The sequence below is a fragment of the Poecilia formosa genome, unplaced genomic scaffold, assembly GCF_000485575.1.
Source record: "Poecilia formosa unplaced genomic scaffold, Poecilia_formosa-5.1.2 Scaffold1, whole genome shotgun sequence".
NCBI classification, from domain to species: Eukaryota; Metazoa; Chordata; class Actinopteri; order Cyprinodontiformes; family Poeciliidae; genus Poecilia; species Poecilia formosa.
The window spans coordinates 6,862,791-6,881,238 of record NW_006799940.1 but is presented as its reverse complement, the minus strand read 5'-3'; the positions used below and the strand labels follow the sequence as shown (position 1 = coordinate 6,881,238).

The window sequence follows — 18,448 nt, the reverse complement described above, 5'->3', positions numbered from 1 at the left end:
GGTTTCCGCATCGCATCTAATAAAGAAAATAAGATTTGTTGAACAAATCACAGATGTAATGTAATGCTATCCTCAGAGTACCGGGCTACTCCCAGGTCCCGCATTTAAGCTGTCAGTTCCTCTGAGAAAAAAACTGAGTATTATTTTTTGAAAATTTGCAGCCTCAATCCATCGACTGAATTGTTCCTTTACTAGACCCGTATTGTCAGTTAAGCTGAATGTTTTGTTCTTTTAGTTTCCAGTAAATGTTAAACGTACTCCTATTTTAATTTCTTTTAAATCCTGCAGTTGAATTTATCTGCTAGGCATATGTTGCACTCAAAAATTTGGGATTAAGCTCCGATGATGCAGAAGGTTGCTCATTTGTGTGCCAGTTTACATTGCTTCTCCATTGTCAGTGGATTCATCCACATTTCAGCATTTCACAGCATTAAACCTAAAATAGTTCTGCAGCTGAAACGATGTGTGAAGTTGTAAGGGGGTGTGTGCTTCGACAAAGCAAGAACAGGAAAAGTAGCTGTAATAATAGTATAAGGGTATTTTAAAGTATTGCACAATGTATTTTTTTTCCTGTCAATGCTTAATTTAAGCCAGTGCTCTGAGGTACTAGATGGTAACTGTTTGCCAACTATGATATATGACACTTCCTGTCTGAAATATATTTGTGCTCTGGTCTCTGATCTACATTACTCTTATTTAGAGTTACTCTAGCTAAGAGCTTGCACTTAACTTTTGAGTAAATATAACCTTTGACTTGCCATTTTGAATCGAGTATGTACAGCCTAGGGTGAACAAATAGCAACAAAAGTGCGGCTGAAACTGAATCGATAAATTGTATGTTTTATATGTTTTCAAGATTCTTCTAGATCCACTCACCAGAGCACACACACACACACACACACCCACACACACACACACACACACACACACACACACACACACACAAATATATCATAGCTTCACAAACATATAATTACTTCTGATATGTAAGTGAAAGTACTAAATGTGAAAAATCACATATAGAAACCTTATACAATATTAATGCAGTGCTCTTGATGTCACCAATTTTATTTTAAAACAATGAGAAAATGATTTGTTGATATTTTAAAGTCTTTGGCATTTAATATTAGCATTTAGTATGACTATGACAGCTAGCATAGGTTAAACTGCAGCTGTCTTGTCATTGTAGGGAATGCAGACTCTTACCTTCATTCTGGAATGTCCAAATGGCAGCCAGCATTTCCATATCAAGAATTATCTATGATAGAGGATAAATCACATTTTTAGCAACAGTGTAATTTTAAAGTTTTTGCATGATCAAAAGGAAAGTAAAACCATAAAAAAGCAACGCGCTTCCGTACTTCCGTATATTTCAGATTGGAGGAACATAAATGCTGTTTCTCTATGTTTGGAAGACTTGGGGTCTTCTGTAAAGTTGATACAAAAGATCTTTAATTTATATTGGTGTTAAGCCATTCGGTGATTTATAAAATATCAAATTATTTTTAAGTCTTTTTATTTGAGCTACAGGAAGCAAATGCAAGGACTTTTGAACTGGGGTGATGTTTAGCTATATTCAGTTTATATTCATTTAATCCTTTCTGTTATCTGTTGAAAATCCTACTCTGTCTCTCTTTGGAGTTTCCAATGACAGACATTTGTCAGGTTGATCAAGCTGGAAATCAGACAGATCTATGCCACCTTTTCCACATTTTGTCTGATGTATTAAGGAGAAAAAATTAAAGGCTGCAAAAACGCCAATTAATGAGCTAAACCGCTAAGGTTAGACAACACAACTGTGAAAACTATACAAAAAGAAGAGCTGCATTACCTTGGCTACTATGTGTGCTTTTACTGACAGTGCAGACACAGCAGAGAGGTGTAAAGTCTAACATATGATCTGTTCTAAGTGGTTTCACAAAAACCACTTGTATGTTTTTAAACTGAAAATTTCAACCAATGGCTTTTGCGACATAGTTAGCACTATGTTTAGACTTTTAGGGGAAATTTGGAGAAACACTCCCACCTTTCACAAGTGACCTCTTTGACAGAAATAAGATTACTGGAGAAGACTGCTTTACTGTAAACAGCTCAGTGCGTAGCATGTTACAGCACCAACACCACATATGCTAGATAAAGTGACTGTTTGTTCACCACATCAATACAACCCAAATTTAGCTTTACTGAATTCAGGGCGGACAGAAAAAAAAAAAAAAACATTTGGCAGCATTAAATCATACAATCCTCTGTCAGCGTTTTCAATTGTGTCTGCATGTTGCATCAGACTAAAGGAGATACAATTACTCAGCTCAGTTCCCAAAAAACATATTTTTGCACAGCAGTACACATTGGTGCAATGAGGCCAATGCAGTGCAATTTATTTTTGCTTTTAGTCTGTAGTTTTTTGTTTTATGCCTACAGACAGCTAAAGCCAGTTACATAGCTTCATTTCTTTCTGCGAAAAGCCTGAACTCAATAGTAAGATGTTTCTCAAAACATCATTGGCTAATTAGTGTTTACACTTTAAACACCCATGTGCATTCAGATGTATGTATAAAACAATTCAGTTTTGTTTTTTAAAACAGCACCTCATTTTAGATTCTTCCAAATAGAATGGAGAAATTAATATCATGATCCGGAACACTATTATATTGCTAGTTTGCTTAGTACATTTTCTAAGCAAATACCTGGTTAAAAACAGATTAGAAAAAAAAAAGTTCTTTAAAGTAAGTGAAATTACATTTTGATTTCTATGCCTAATAAGTATCCAGATGAATACACAATCTTTACAAAAAAGTAAAAAGAATAAATGTTGATTTATTTATGCCAAGCAAAACAGCATTATTGTGTAAATTAGAGATATCAATAGTCTACATTGATGCTTTAATCACTTCTAAAAAGCAGAGCAGGAAAACTTTGGTCAGCATTGCTCAATATTGTGGTCAGCTTTCATTGCAAATAAATCGCTTGTAGTCTGACCCTTCACCTATTTGTAATGCGAGAGCCTACAAATAGAAACTCATGTTGTCATAGATCACATAATAAGTGATATTCAAACCCCTCTTGCATGTTGAGATGAATTATGTTGGTCAATCAGTGAGTCTGTAAGTTCAAAAGTCTAGCTTTATTCTACGAAATAAAAAAAGTTGCACGTAATATAGCAAGCTAAAGTCTTTGTTTATAATGTGAGATTATGAATATGTCACTTGTTTCTTACAGTCTTTTTCCATTTTTTTTTGTCTCCTATCAACAAACTTTACCTAACCTGACCTTTAGGAAATAGATTCTCTGGCCATTGCTCTTAGTATGATTGGAAAGTTTGCTGTGGCGATTGCCTTTGGCCTCATCTACCTGTACACCTGCGAGCTTTACCCTACTGTCATCAGGTGAGGAAAAAAAAAACAAAACAAAAAACAAATTCTAACATACACAAAACATATGACAATATATGGCTTCCTTTTACAGCTATTTCCTCATAGAAACACCTTGCAAATTTAGGAAAGATCTCTTATTCAGGTTCCATAACTCTACGAAAATTGCTGCAATCAATGATGCTCATACATTTTTGCTGGCGGTCAATAAGGATGGCACCAATGGCAATGCTGTTGTCTTGATTTGGTCCTTCTGGAATGAGTTAAATATTTTAATCCATTGTGCGTGGATGCTCCCTCTGCAGGACCCTGGCAGTAGGAAGTGGCAGCATGATGTGTCGTGTTGGCAGTATTGTGGCTCCTTTCTGTGTTTACCTGGTTGATGTCTGGGTCTATCTACCTCAGGTATGACCTTTTCTTTTTTCTTTTTCTTTTTTTTTTTTTGCAAGCACTTTAGACAAAGTCAGAATGCTTAACATTCTAGCAAAAGAGTTTTGTTTCCTTTTTCATTTACATCTTTTTGCACCAAATCCAAGTGACTATTACAGATTCCACAAGGATGCATATGTCTTTAGTTAACTCCATTGACATAATTAGGAAACATCAAGAAGGCAGAACCGTTTTTAAAAACCTGTTTGCCTTTATCTGTTAATAAAACCAAATGTTGCTTTCACAGAGCTCAGCATGCTGTTAAGGAAATTTGTTAGCAGGTGTTGTTGAAATGTAATTAAAATGCATCATAGTCTGTGTCCCTCTTGTCACAATAATCTCATTTTATATGCTTTTTCAACAAAAGATATACTTTTACCATCTTTTTTTCAGCTCATTGTAGGAATCCTGGCATTCGCAATTGGAGTGCTTACTTTGCTCTTACCCGAAACCTTGGGCGAACCTCTCCCCACCACTTTGGAAGAGGCTGAATCTCTTGGAAGCAACCCCAGAAAGAAGAATTCAAGCCCTGGCAACAAAGATGCCGGGGATGGGATGGAGCTAAACCAACATGAAGCTAAGGCCTGAGATTTCACGCTGCTGGGAAACCAGGCCACAGGAGGAAAAGAACTGAAGAATGAGAGACAAACAAGCCGTCACTGGTTTACTGTACTGGTGGAAAAAAAAAAAAAAAAAGCTTTCATCAAATCATTGGAGCTAAGGTTTGTTTTTTGTGGACATTTTTGTTTGACCAACAATTCAGTACAAAATGGGGCCCTGAGGACTTTACAACTCAACGTCTTCTGCTTAAATACTGGGTCAATGTTTGATCAATGAAACAGTGTGGATGTGTGAATTTTAAGTACATATTCTGAGACCACAGGAAAACGAATAATACTTAAAGGGTCAGAACAATTTTAGTATTATTTTTGTACTTGACGCTGATTTTTAAAGACTACAATGGTTGGACGGATAGAGATGCCTGCAGAATTACATTTATTGTAATTATTTAAGTTAAAACAAAATGGACTAATTGCTGTACAAGTAAGTTATTTGAGATATAGTTTAGCCTGTTTGCACTGTGGAATGTATCATAATAGGAAAAGTGCCTTTTTTTTTAAACTAATTAATCTCAGGGCATTCAGACTACTGTGAACAATTTAAAAGTATTACAGTTTAACATCAGTTTGACTCATTACTTCCTTGGCCTTGATCCCTCCGACAGGTTTACGAGTTGTACATGTGGGTATGTTTTCTAGTTTAATCTGTTGTTGAGAACTTTGGTTCAGTTTTTCTCATGCTGGTATTTCTGTTTGCAATCTGTATGCCTGACATACTCAAGGATATGCACATCATTACTGTGTTCAGGAGCCAGGATATAATCTCCAGATGTTTGGACCAAATCCAGGAACAAACTGCCGTGTTGAGGTGATGTATGGCTTCCTATAGCCATACAGAGCATTAGGGAGGTAAATTATGAAATTGAAGCATTGGTGCTCAGAAGTCAGATCTACAAACATCACAAATGGCTTCATTGCCATTGTTTTTATCGTAAAAGAGAAATACACCAAGGATATATTCCTCCTCATGCCTGTCGTCGATTTGTTGTTCAATTTTATTTATGTTTCTGCTTTGGGGAACATATTTTACAATGGTATCGAGAAGAGAAAAATAAATCTAAATAAAGACTGTTTTGTAAATACCACATCCACAGCTTATTTCAATGTCTTCTGCTAGAACAAAAAAGAAGTAAAGAGACACAGCTATTTGGTGAAATAATTAGTTTATGCTCTTTTGTTATCATCTCACCTACTGTGTTTCCTGCTTGTTGCAGCAGACGAAGTTCAACTGCAGCAGTAGCGGAAAGGTCACTCTCTCTGCACCACCTTTCACATGAAGTAAATCTTTGTATTCAGCCTCCGAGTGGAAAACTGCACATGGATCACCTGAAAAGTCCGTACCAGTGCTTACATTTGTGTGGATGGAAAAATTTAAAGACGTCTGCTACAGTTGGGGCTTAAATGCTAACCGCTCCTTCTGTCCACTGATGGAAATTAACGCAGCATACAGAAATTACACTGTACTGGAACAGGAAACGGAAAAAGCATAAAAACAAGAAAATGTTAAATTCCACTAGCCACGCGCATTCCTTATTACTGCCGGTTCTGTGGAATCAGGAAATCGCCAAAAAAAGAACCTGACGGACAACATGAAACAGGCAAAAAATATCTTCAACAGCAACACATCATTCCCTGATCTAAATAAACTGAAGAACAGTGGGTTGGGACAACACTTTTCTTTCTCCCCTTTAAGGCCTATCCCATCAAGCAAGCTGTTTCAATCTTTTATATCAGACTCCATATTCAGACTGTGGCAGAAATTGTGTGCCTTTTCATTAACAGCTTTGGATCTTTCTCTCAAATCTGATAATTTTTTTTTTAATCTTCACAGCATTTTACAGGTTCAACACTTTTTTTTTTCTTTTACACTCGATCTGACTCATAGAACAGTATTATCTGTTTACACATTAAACTCACAGTCATAAAAGGTCCCTTCATAAAGTCTAAAGCATCGGTATAAAAGGATGTCTACTAAAAAAAAAAAAAGATGTTTTAAGAAAGAAAATAACAGGAAGTGGCATTATGGTATAAGTTCTTCCTTCTTTGTGGAAAAGAGACCTGTATAGATCTTTGGTAAAATGAGATAAGGCGGAGCAATCAGAGCAGGATAGCCACAACAAAAAAATATCATGTTTGCAAAAATATATCCTTAGCAGAAAAAAAAAAAAGAGCTGCAAATTCAAAGGACATTTATCTCAAAGGCCTTAAATGATGAAACACATTTATTACGAACCAGTTTTCCCCTGTAGACACATTGAAATGGCATGTATGGTCTCATCACTTTGAGAGACATGATACACACTAAACACTGTTTTCCTTCCTGAGAATTTTATCTTGAATGCAAATGATTACAAAATAATAAATTAAATCGATATGAAATAAAACACTTAAAACATAAATGCAACAATACCAAGAGGACAGGTGATGGGAGTTATGAGGAGTAGGTTAAGTCTGTAGTTGACATGTTAGCTTATGGCTATGTGGATTTTATACTACTTCTACCAGTAGCTATTGCAAAATGATAAAAAAAAAATAAAAATAAAAAAAAGTTACTGTGAGCTGACTTAAACAGATAACTCAAGTTCAGATTTTTTATTTTTATTTTTTTAATGTGGCTCTTTTCAAAGATCCTAAGCAGTTAACAGCCTTTGGTGGGTGTCTTTATTTACTATAAACAAAATAGTTAGTATAAGAGCTGAAGCACCAATAATATTTACCTGTGTGAAACATCTGTCACAACCTTATAGAAAAATAAAGTTTGCAAATCAGACATTTTAATTGATTTGCATTACATTTTCTTTCATGCATGTTGTCTGGAAATGTGACCATCTCTGATCTAAGTACTTGTTTGATACAGGAACATTATTGGTGATGCAACATCTCTGAGCTTCATTAAATCGACTCCTCTGTAAATAACAAAAGCCAAGCAAACCTAATGAAAGTTGAAGGTTTCTCAGGTGATCTAAAAATTCAGTTGAGATTTCAGTTGCCGTAAAATCCTTTGGTGCCTGACCAGTTCTGCTTAGCCATTAGCCTTTGCCTGTAGTAACAGGAAATCCAGAAAACTCTAAATGAAGATAAATAGAGAGTTTTTACCGTGGGTGAGATATTAACTGCTTATAATCTTTTAAAGAACGACACTTTAAGAATTCAGTACTCTCTAAAACACAAAAGAGCACACAAACACTTCCATGCCTTGCAAGCAAATATCATTCACCACTACATAACCGAGACAAAATAAAAGGCAAAATGTTATCCAGTTTTGATCAAATCCCTCATTTTGCTGCAGATGTTCACAAAGCATTATTTCACAAAAAAAAAAAAAAAAAAAAAAAAAAACCCTGCAGGATATTTATACAGATTTTAAAAAAGCATCACAGCAGAACACTGTTATTTGGTTATCTCTGATTTCTTTTCACCTTTGGATTACAAATGAGGCTCCCTAATGCTTTTAGCATGCGACTCAAACCGCTGACATACTGCCAAAGAATTGTATTTCCCAAATAACAAAACTACTCTAAATTACTCTGTTGGCGAGGTCAAACTCAGTCATTCATGTACATCTAGGTGGAATTCTCTGAATTCATAATAGATGTGTATGGTTTAACCCTCATTCATACCTTGTAACATTTGACAATTCCTTAAAATGTTATAAACATCTTATAACAACTGACTTAACTTAATGCAACTGTTACCAACTGTGATCCCAAAGCTTCCTGTCTCACAGTTACTGGAAATCCTAATGAGATTTGGCACTTATAACAGTCCTGGACAGCTAATATAGATACATTACTTTTGGCACTCCCTCCCCACCCTCCAAGTCATTTTTTTTAATTAAATCAGCACTTTTATAAAATAAAAGTCTGATTGGAAATGTCTCTGAAGTCCTCTTCAACATTTAGTGTATATCCCAACACATTAAATTGTCCGCTAATCTCTCCTGGAGATTATAGCATTTGAGATCATAAAATCCTCATAACAAGCTCCAGTAAAACCGATCATGGAATAATTTGAGCCTGTAGTTATTCCCATCTGTCCTTGTCCAGTTTTTAAATAGATAATTTTTGTTTCTTTCGGTTGCTTAAGTCCAAAGTGCTGGGCCTTTCATAATAAGAGCTTGAAGACGGAAAAACCGAACTCTCCAAAGTAAAGGTGCCAACATCCAAAAGATGGCACATGCTGCCACTATTCCTCTGGCTGCCTCCTGCTTTTCCTTAGCCAGTTTTAGTCGACTCTATTGTTTGGCTTTATCCACTGTTTACACAGTCCTCAGGGATGAACCAGCCAGCTGTTGGCATCCTCCAGGTCCGAGTCTAGCTCCTCATCTTCATCTAAAGGTTCAGGTGTTCGAAGGGCCAGCTCGCGCAAGAAATCAGGCGGGTAGACAGGCGGGCGAGAGGTGGATCTCAGGCCAATTTTCTTCTTCATAAGGTGAAACTGATCACGGATGAAGTCGTAGAACTCGTACTCGTAGCGCATGCGGTGATACAACACCTGCAGGGCCTCCAGAGTAGGCGTATGTTTTCTGACCGTGCCAGTCAGGTTTCCCATTTTTCGATATTCTTTGATAGGGAAAAGGGTAAAAAAAAAAAAGGGAAAAAAAGTCAGTTAATACAGTTGATTCATTTAATAAACCACTTGCTAAAACTTTTTTTGTTTACACATATCAAGCTTAATTAGCAAAACAATTGTATTTTTTTTTTTTTTATTTAATAAGGATGCTGAAATGGCTAATTTCATCAGATTTTTGATGAATGAATGAAATTACCATGCCTGGATGCTGATGTTGGTGTAAAGTGAAGCAGGACTCAACAGTCCATTGTTTTCAGCAGGAAATTATTATTATTTTTTATATTTTTATATCTGTCGTGAACATCATTTAGGAAAGAATGGCGTGAGCATATGCACTTTCCTCCAAGGTCCTCTACTCAGGAAACATGGGTAAGCTTCCTGAAACTAAACAGTCACATATGACTCCAGTATGTATTTTACTCACTTCCCATACACCTAATTTTGTTGCACTTTGCCTCTAGTCTTATTTTAAGAATAACAAACATCATGACATTTATCAGTTTGCACCAACCTGGACTCTTATAAATGTCAAGTACTCCAGAAAAGTAATGGGGTAAGAGTCTCTCCAGCATAAGCAGAACATCCTCCAGCTCCTCCAAGATGCCCACAAGGAGGTAGTTCTCCAACACATTCTGCTTGGCCCTCTCCAAAGCCCACACCCCAGGCTCTCTGTGAGACATCCGAGTAGTAAAAGTGAGCAGTCAAATATATTTATGTCGAACGAATTGAAGTGAAAGATTCCCAAAGCTGTAAATCTACCTGCACTTAGGGTGTTGTCCACAGAAATAGGGGATGATGTAGAAAACTCGAGGATTGGAGCACTCAGGGTAATTCTCTAGAATGCACACATTTATATCCTGAAAGTAGGCAAACACAATAACGTTAGTTTTGAAGCTCTTATTTCTACGTTTTTTGTTTTTTTTTTTCTTTTTTTTGTTGTTGTTGCCGGCTTTATCCACTAGATGGAGTGCTTCGCTTTGGTAAAACCCAGCCAGCCTCACAATGGTGAGCCAAAGCGCTTTACAAAACATCATTATGTGCAAGAAGATAAAGTCAGCCCTTCAGCTACTATCAGTAACAACAAAAAATCAGTAGAACACACAAAGAGATTTCACAGTTTAGATGTCGGACGCGTGGCAAGCAGGGAGAGTCGTGGCTTTTCTACCTGAATTTGGACATTATTAAAAAATGACACGGGGAAACACAAACAAATATTAAAAACACACATGCAGCAGTGAAGCAGGCCAGCCGCTGAATGCTGTGGAACCTGGAGTCAAATCCATGTCAAGTGACGTAAGTATTGAAACAAGTATGGAAACAAGTCTTGAGAAACAAAACACTCTAGGAAGCTTTGCTTGGCAGGATATCCCAAAAGAACTCATGCTCATGCTTCAGACACAGAACAAAGGTTGGTAACAGACTTATTCTATCAAAATAGATACAACTGTAAACATGTCCTCAAAGCTGGTCCTTTTAATCACCACTTTGGAATAATTTCTAATAGCAGAGCTCAACTGAGTCATTTATCGAAATCAGCACCGAGAATGACGTAGATGCTGAGAATCTATGTCACTTAGCTGAGGACTTAGCTGAGTAGACAGAACCAGAACTCTGGCCTTTCCCAAATGATTCCAGCTGCTGATGAGGGAATGATGTAAAAGACCTACGGATGAACAGGCTTTGTTTTGGAGAGTTTGGTTTCTATGAGAGCTAGTGAGTGGCATTTAAGAAATATAAAACGTGATTAATTGCCTTAAGCCAAAAAAAAAAGAAAAAAAAAGCACTACCACATAAAAATCACTGGCCTGGAAAACATACGAAGAAGCAAAAAAATAAATAAATAAATAAAAATAAATAAATAAATAAATTAGTTGATCTTCTTTAGGTTTTATACGACTGATAAAAAAAAAGTAAGATAAAACCATATGAGCGAAATTGTCCAACAAAGATCTAGATACATCATTTTATAGACCAGTTTATTTCTGATTCAGCAATGAGCTGTCGGGGTTTTGTGAACTTTGTGACAGACTATTCTTAGTAAGGTGCACAGGAACTAAGACTTCCTGGTTACCAATGAAGTAAGTAAGGGGGAAACTCTTCATTGAAATTACAACAAAAGCCCAGAAGACCTCTAAGAAAGAGTTCAACACTGGAGCACTGGGCTATTCAGGTCATGTTTGCACTAATAACAAGTTGGCTGTTGTTTCAATTTTAACACCACCCTGGATTTGGGACATCCTCATGCAATCTCAAACAGCAATTCAAGGTCCTGATAAATCATTTTTTTAAAAATGTGTATTTAACTCAAGCAGCCTTTTTTTTTATTGCATTATGAACTTTTTGAAGTCATTGTGCGATTTCAGGAACACAACGTGAATCAAACTTGTAATATCACCAATGTTTCTTTTTTTGATCATTTATTTTTGGACACAAATAAGGAGTAGAACTTCTCTTAGTTCCCTATTTAAAAGTGTCTACATTACCTTTAACAATGCAATACCACATTCAAGCTTTGAGGGTATGAATAAACATAAGTTAAAATGCAGTATTTAAAACATGGTTGCAGCAGGCACCAAATGTGTACAGCATAGAAAGGCTTCTTTAGGGATGTAGTAAGCTGAAATGATCTTTGTACCACAAGAGGGCAGTGGAGGAAGCACAGCCTCAGAGGTTTATCTGATCAATCATTGACAACAGCACAAATCTCATGTACATGACTTCATGAAATTCTATCGATGAGGACGTGTGCAAGGCTTTGCTTTTGTCACGGATTTTCATTTGTCAAAGACCCGACTACCCATTATCTAACGTGCCTGTCGCAGCAGTCAGCAGTCACATATAAACAATTTTAATAATATTGAGGACAACTTTTTTTTTTTTCTTTTTTTTTAAATCAAATGCATATAGGCCATAACAGTAATGCAGTAGGATATTTTTAAAAACATAAGTGCAGAATTTGAAGATAACTTTCTTTGATTTCATTCAACACTACCAAGTCAAAGTTCTAATTAACCTCTTAATTGTCACCCCCAAAACACTTGCATGTAAGTCAATGGGTCCATGAGGAAACAAGAGTCCTCATGACAGGTTAGAGGTTTTAAAGTCTTCCAGGGAAATCATTTTACGTCATCTTTTGGACCAAAAAAAAAAAAAAATCTGAAAATATGGAATTTCAGTACCCGATATTAATAAGAAAGCAAATTTTGTGAGTTGGTCACAAATTAGGCAACCGTAGAGACGAGGGAGACAATGTCTTAGTGTTCCCAATGTCAAGGCTTGTTGAGGCAGGATTCATGTTAGTAAAGCCTCTTTCTTTATGGGCGCAATTATTTTTTTCAAGGTTCTTGTAACTGACAGTTTAATTGGAAGCAGATGATTTTTCAGTTAGCGTGGGAATCTCGTGATCAGACGAGTGTCTTTCAACAGTGAGAACTGCCCAGGTCTATTTCATTTATTCTCTGTTGCTTCACAAAGTTTGAGCTCTAGTTTGTGCAGCTGTCTCTAGCGGAGGTGTCACACTGCACAATTCATGAAAAGTTGTATCATTCTAAAGTGTTAGGCCTGTTGCTCTTCTGTAAAATTGCTGACAACAATTTCCCCAAAACGGAGCTTTCGAATATAAAGGGCTTGTTGCTCCATCCCCTGAATAAGACAACCCTGCCTCCACTGATGACTAATAGTTAATGAGCGCAAGCACCGGGGCTGAACTTTGAATATATTGCATGTGCTTAAATCCGTTGCTGCTATTTTGTATGAATAATCGCATGGACCAGCAGAAGTAGGATTCTTCACGTTAGCAAGTTATTGCATAAGCGAAGATCTTTGCACATTTGTAACAGAAACACAGCTACAATCAGCTATTCCCTCTATATTTTATTGTTTTATAAGTTGTTTAATGAGATGAAGCAAACCTAAAGAGAGAACTTGGCAAGTAATCTGAAAAACTCAGATTATTACAGATTATGAATGCCCCGAAAGGACAGATGCTTATCTGAGGTGTATATGTCATGAGGTCAAGTAACTATTACATCACTTTGTAAAGGATAGCTCATGTGTATAAAGAGGGGAGTGTAGACTGAGGGAAAATCCAGTTGGACCACAGGAATGTCTCTGCAACATATGCATAGGGTTCCTTTTGGTCCCTGCAGGCAGACTGACAGTGTTCTTTCATTGACACCTCTGAAATTCGGCCAGGGGGAGGGCAGCGAAGGCTGACACACACCAGCCGGGGGGATACATCTGATACAACTTTAAACTTTGATTGCTGAAATGGCTGGGAAAGAATGCCGATTCTCTGTCAAGAACAATAATCTCCTGGTCGGAATTGATACAGTGCTATGCAAAAGTCTTCCAAACACCTTGAACAACTTCATAATTTGTCACTTTACAAAAAATAAATACATATACTCTACTGCCATTAGAGAACAGGCTCTAACAAGGTTTCCTCTATGATTGCCCTGTATTTAACTCTGTTCATTTTCCCATCATTTCTCACCAGGTTCCTGGTCCCTGCTAAAGAAAATCATATCCACAGCATGCTTCTGGCACCACCATGTTTCACCATGAGCATTGAGGGCTTGAGATGATTTCATGCGTTAGTTTTCTTTAACGCCTTGCACCTTGTCTGCAAGTCAAAATCTACATTTTTGTCTCTGACCACAGCTCCTTCTTCCACAAGTTAGTTATTAGTCCCTAATATGACTTGTCGCAAACTCCAAATGGGACTTTGAAAGAACAGGTAACTTTGTATAACAACACAGCTTCCTATTCCCCCTAAACTGTAGGAAGGGGCCCCTGTAGTCTGCATACTTTAATAACTCAACTCACATGGCCTCACTCCAGGGAAAACAGTGCAACACTTAATTACATCCAGTCTGACTCAAGCCAGGCCGACGTTTACTGCCGCTCTCGTTAGCCTTTTGAGGATGACCCTTCTTATAGTCTCGGACTCTGACATGAATGTATGATCAGGCTGGCATAATAATTAGATAGGTTGAAAATTGTAATTGCCAATTATGATTAGATAAAAATAAATATACATAATATCAAAGGAAGTGTCAAAACTCATTAAAAAAAACATAATGATTTTTTTTTTTCTGTAAACCAGCTGTCCTGGTGTAGATGAGGTCTGTAATTAAAATGCATGCCTTGCTTTGTTATGATTTGATATAAAGGCTGACATCAAGTTGTGACTTGAAACTTTTTTTTAATTAGCTGCTTTTTGTATGCAGCAATTATTTACTCTGTCAATATTTTCTCAGCCTAAGAACATCTGTGCTACGCCTCGCTGCAATTAGGTGGTTGGTGCAAGGCATCCTTTAGTGTTGCCAAGGGTTAGATTCCGAAGATGCTTTTTCTGAGTGGGTTTCATCCTATTTTCCACATTAAATGTGCTTATTTTTATTTTTCTGCTAGTGAGACGCTAACTACTCTCAGATAACCTAGGCATCCACATTAAAGACATACCTCCAGGATCTGTATGAATGGTAACACAGTATTTCCTGCTTCTGGAACATCTTCAAAGACCTTTTAGTGTCAAAGCGCTGTATAATTAGAGTTTACATGAACGCCACGCTGGAATCAGACATTAGCATGTCTGTTTCAGTTCATATCTCTGCAGAACTTCAGGCTATCATAGCGCCGAACCCTATCTCAAAGCACCATTAATGCCGAGAGAGAGAGAGAGAGAGAGAGAGAGAGAGAGAGAGAGAGAGAGAGAGAAAGAGAAAATCACTCACAGCACAAACATACAGCAACAGCGTGTTGAACATTCTGAATGCATTAGCTTTTTGAATAATAAGCATCTGTAAAATTGATCTCGCCAATGTCAATAGGAGAGTTAATGGGCTTGTGGAAACTGGGACCGGGATAAATGGCAGAAAGAGAGAAGGAATGCTGCGAGATACAGTTCTGGCTTGGCTCATTAGATGTGACTAAAAATAGATTCCTTAGAAAAACCAACAGAAAATGTGGGATTAAAACAAAAATGATAAGAAAGTCAGCTCTCTCCTCAAAGGCTCCAGTTTAGTGTTTTGCAAATAAGTTGTGCAGTTTTATTACCGTTACGGCGAATCATATTTCCACAAAGCCTTTCATTTCCTAGTGGGCATAGTAGAAAAGAAATTATCACAAAACAACCCCACCTGCTGCTAATTTTCTGTTGTTAATTATTTCATTAATTTGAAAGGGGTTATAAATTGAAGCAGCATGGAGTTCAGTCAGGGACGTCATTTATTCTGTGGAAAAATAGGCTTTAATTAAACACATGGTTTTCATTTAAAAACTAAAGTAGCAATATGCTTTATATTTGGTTGTACTAAAATCAGTAAAATGGGCCGTTCCAGACAGCCTTCAGAAATGAAGTGCGCTTTGATTTAGACATAAATTAAAGAGGTTAAGTCATAAAGACGTGTTTAGCTAAAATCACCTTAAAGAAACTTGTGAGGTGACATTAAACACAAGGTTTGGAGGCAAACCCAAGAAAAGCAAAGGACCTGTAAAAAGCAGTTGCCAGACGAAGGTAAACTCCACACAATCAAGAAAAATGAGCCGCATCTCTCAATCAAACATCCACCATCAAAGAGAACATGACAGAAAGTTGGTCAGGTAGGAAGTGCAGAAACAGCGTCAGTCACCGAGGTTTGCTTAAACCTCATCAGCCTGCAGCAGTGGCAGCGACGGATATATTTCCACATCTGAGGACATGAAATCACATGCAGGAAAACACTAACTAGCACTGACTCTCCATCTGTCAAAAGGAAGCGTCCTCATTATTCACAGAAGCTGACTGTTTTAGAAGCCAAACCTGGCTGTGAACCTTAGACGGGGTCGAGCATTTAGCTAAGACTGGTGAGACACAAAAACATTTCGACTTCAGAAAGCATAAAACTCCATATCCATTAATCAGACAGGATTGTTTTCTCTCACATTTTTTTTAGCATAATCAAATGTGCACTAAACCTTACAAGAATTGAGATTTAAAAAAAAAAAAAAAAAAATCAGTTAAGCGAACTTTGTAGTGCAGCTTAAGCTGAAATGATTTTGAAGTCCCGACTGCTGAAACCAAAGTACTCACTAGGTATCGCTCATCATCTTTCATCCCTGGTGTTCGGATGAGGTGGTTCTGCTCCCCTCTCCAATCACCAAAGCGACGGAAGAAATAGTTGGAGAGGAACCGGCTTATGGGATCCCGGATTATGTTGATGTAGACAGGCTGCTCTATCCTGAACCTGAAAAAAAGAAGAAGAAGAAGAAGAAAAAAAAAACTAATATCTTGAATACTGCATATTAGCCAAGAAGTGTTAATAAACAATGTTGGTTAGCTTTTTATTCTGTTGCTGCTCCACTGTACCTGGTGAAATTCATGAAGTGAACATGTCTTGTGTAGAGAAATGGCTGAGGGATCTTACTGATGTTTTTCACTAGATCCACCTGCCCAAGAGCCACACACACACAAACACACACACACACACACACACACACACACACACACACACACACAGTTACTCATTTATTTATTTATTTTTCTTACAACAAAGTTTGTACAACTCCTTTTCCCTTTTAAATTCCTTTTCTTTTTTGAGAGCCAGATAAGTTTGAAAGACACAAAAAAAGTAGGACACATGCAAAATATTAATTGTTCTGATGTTTATTAAGAATGCCAAAAGGGGTAGATATAAATAAAATCAGATATACACTGAAGACTAGGATGTGGATCTTGTTTTGCCATTTTCCCAAAAAAATATTTTATGAAATTACCAAATCTATTTTAAAACAAAAGAAGTTGACTTCCTTGTGTAGACGGCAACGAATAAAGTCCTAAAACTAATCCGCATAATTAAATGTGAATTCCCACTGAGGTATTTGCCAAAATAAATGTTTTATTCACACAGAGAAAACAGCTATTTTGATTTATTTGGTATCACGAAAGGCCACAGAAATGAAGCTGATTAAGCTGGCACCTATAAAAAGAATTATGGCAGGTGGTCATGCTTTGAGAGATTTTGACTTTTATTGTGTGAGTTGCAGGCGACCCCGCCTCTCGCCCGGAACGTTAGCTGGAGATAGGCACCAGCACCCCTCCCGACCCCACTGAGGGACAAGGGTGTTCAGAAAATGGATGGATGGATGGATGGAGTTGCAGGTGTATTTATGTACAGTTAAATAGATAAACTAATATAGCTACACTCTTCTACAGGTGTTCTAAAATGAGCAATAGTAATTTTACAAAACATTCTGGGGATTTCCACTAGTCATTAACACGCAAAACGGAAATAAACTAATCTTTGCCGTGGTGTTTTTAACAAGACTAAGTAACTGAGTCAAAAACCTAGCTTCGGTTTACCTGACACAAGTTGTTACATTCAAACTAATTTCATACTAGTGAAACAATCATAACGTCCTGATTCTTTTGCAATATGCTTCTCACATATTTTCTGTCTTGTGTTATTCACACGACAAAAGAAGAACCCTTGGGGCTTTCCAGGTTTGCTTGGAGAAATTTGCAAGAAGCAGCCAGAACGCACCAGATTCAGGGATCTTGGACTGAGGTCTGTGAAAATGAATCCAAATATGAAGTCATTCCTCACCTAAATAGTTCCATATTGGAGTAATGCAGCACAATATGCAGCAAAAGGTGCTTCTCTGCAAAACAGGGAATGCATTGTATTTGATTGAAGAAAGGGGAAATGCTTAGAAGAATTGTTTTTTCCTTTCAGTTGTGAAATTCAGGAGCAATTAAAATACCAACTACAATTGGAACCGGTTGCCTTATTGCCTAGAATCTCGGGAAATACTGATGCCCTTCAGATGTTATCTGAAGCCAGACTTAAGTCAGCTTATTATAAAATAAAAAAAATAAAAATACTTAAGGGAAGAATACAAATTCCCTGCTTAAAATTACAATATGGTGACCCATTCTTAACAATCTTTTCCAATATAGATAATAGCACTGAAACCGTTTAAAATACAGATTGTGATGATATTTAGAAGGGCAATTCTTCGAAAAGTAGCCCTGGACACGAATCTGGACACACCTGCAAGCAGGGCGTATGAAAAGCAGCAGGTTTGACATGAAAGTTGGTGCTCTTTGCATTTGAGTAGCAGAATTTCATGGTAAATTGCGCTTCAGACAGGAACCCAGTGTTATGTTGCCAAAAATGGTGTAACATGTTTCTGTTTATGTGCACCACTCAGAAATCTGGCTGCAGCTTTCTGAATCAACTCCACCTGGCCCATGCCAACACATAATGGATTGTAGCGATCCAATACTGGGGCAATAAAAGCTTGAGCAGCATGTTAGGGGTCACTCAGCGAAAGGAAAGCTTGACCTTTTCCCTAAAAGAACGAGCGTTTATACCAGATGTGCATTATCTACATGTCGTCTAAATTCTTAGCCTGATTTCCTGCCATAATGCAACACCTGCTTTTATGAATTATGCATCGCGGCAGCGCGAT

The 18,448-nt window shown here is 37.2% G+C and overlaps 2 protein-coding genes across 2 annotated transcripts in view; one reads left to right on the top strand and one right to left on the bottom strand.

Moving 5' to 3' along the window:
* Positions 1 to 6,951, top strand: part of slc22a16 (solute carrier family 22 member 16) — a 14,000-nt gene extending 7,049 nt beyond the window's left edge. The window contains exons 6-8 of the mRNA XM_007547922.2: positions 3,277 to 3,386; positions 3,677 to 3,776; positions 4,194 to 6,951. Coding sequence (XP_007547984.1) covers positions 3,277 to 3,386; positions 3,677 to 3,776; positions 4,194 to 4,388 — 405 coding nt within the window. The 3' untranslated portion in view covers positions 4,389 to 6,951. The remainder of the gene's footprint in view (positions 1 to 3,276; positions 3,387 to 3,676; positions 3,777 to 4,193) is intronic.
* Positions 6,621 to 17,594, bottom strand: LOC103135269 (uronyl 2-sulfotransferase-like). Its single transcript, XM_007547913.2, has 6 exons — positions 17,581 to 17,594; positions 16,344 to 16,487; positions 16,068 to 16,221; positions 9,752 to 9,849; positions 9,504 to 9,661; positions 6,621 to 8,982 (listed from the first exon to the last, which is right to left on the bottom strand). Exons 1-6 carry the CDS (start codon positions 17,592 to 17,594, stop codon positions 8,690 to 8,692), a joined length of 861 nt encoding a protein of 286 aa, XP_007547975.1. The 3' UTR covers positions 6,621 to 8,689.
* Between the last annotated feature and the right edge of the window lie 854 nt (positions 17,595 to 18,448).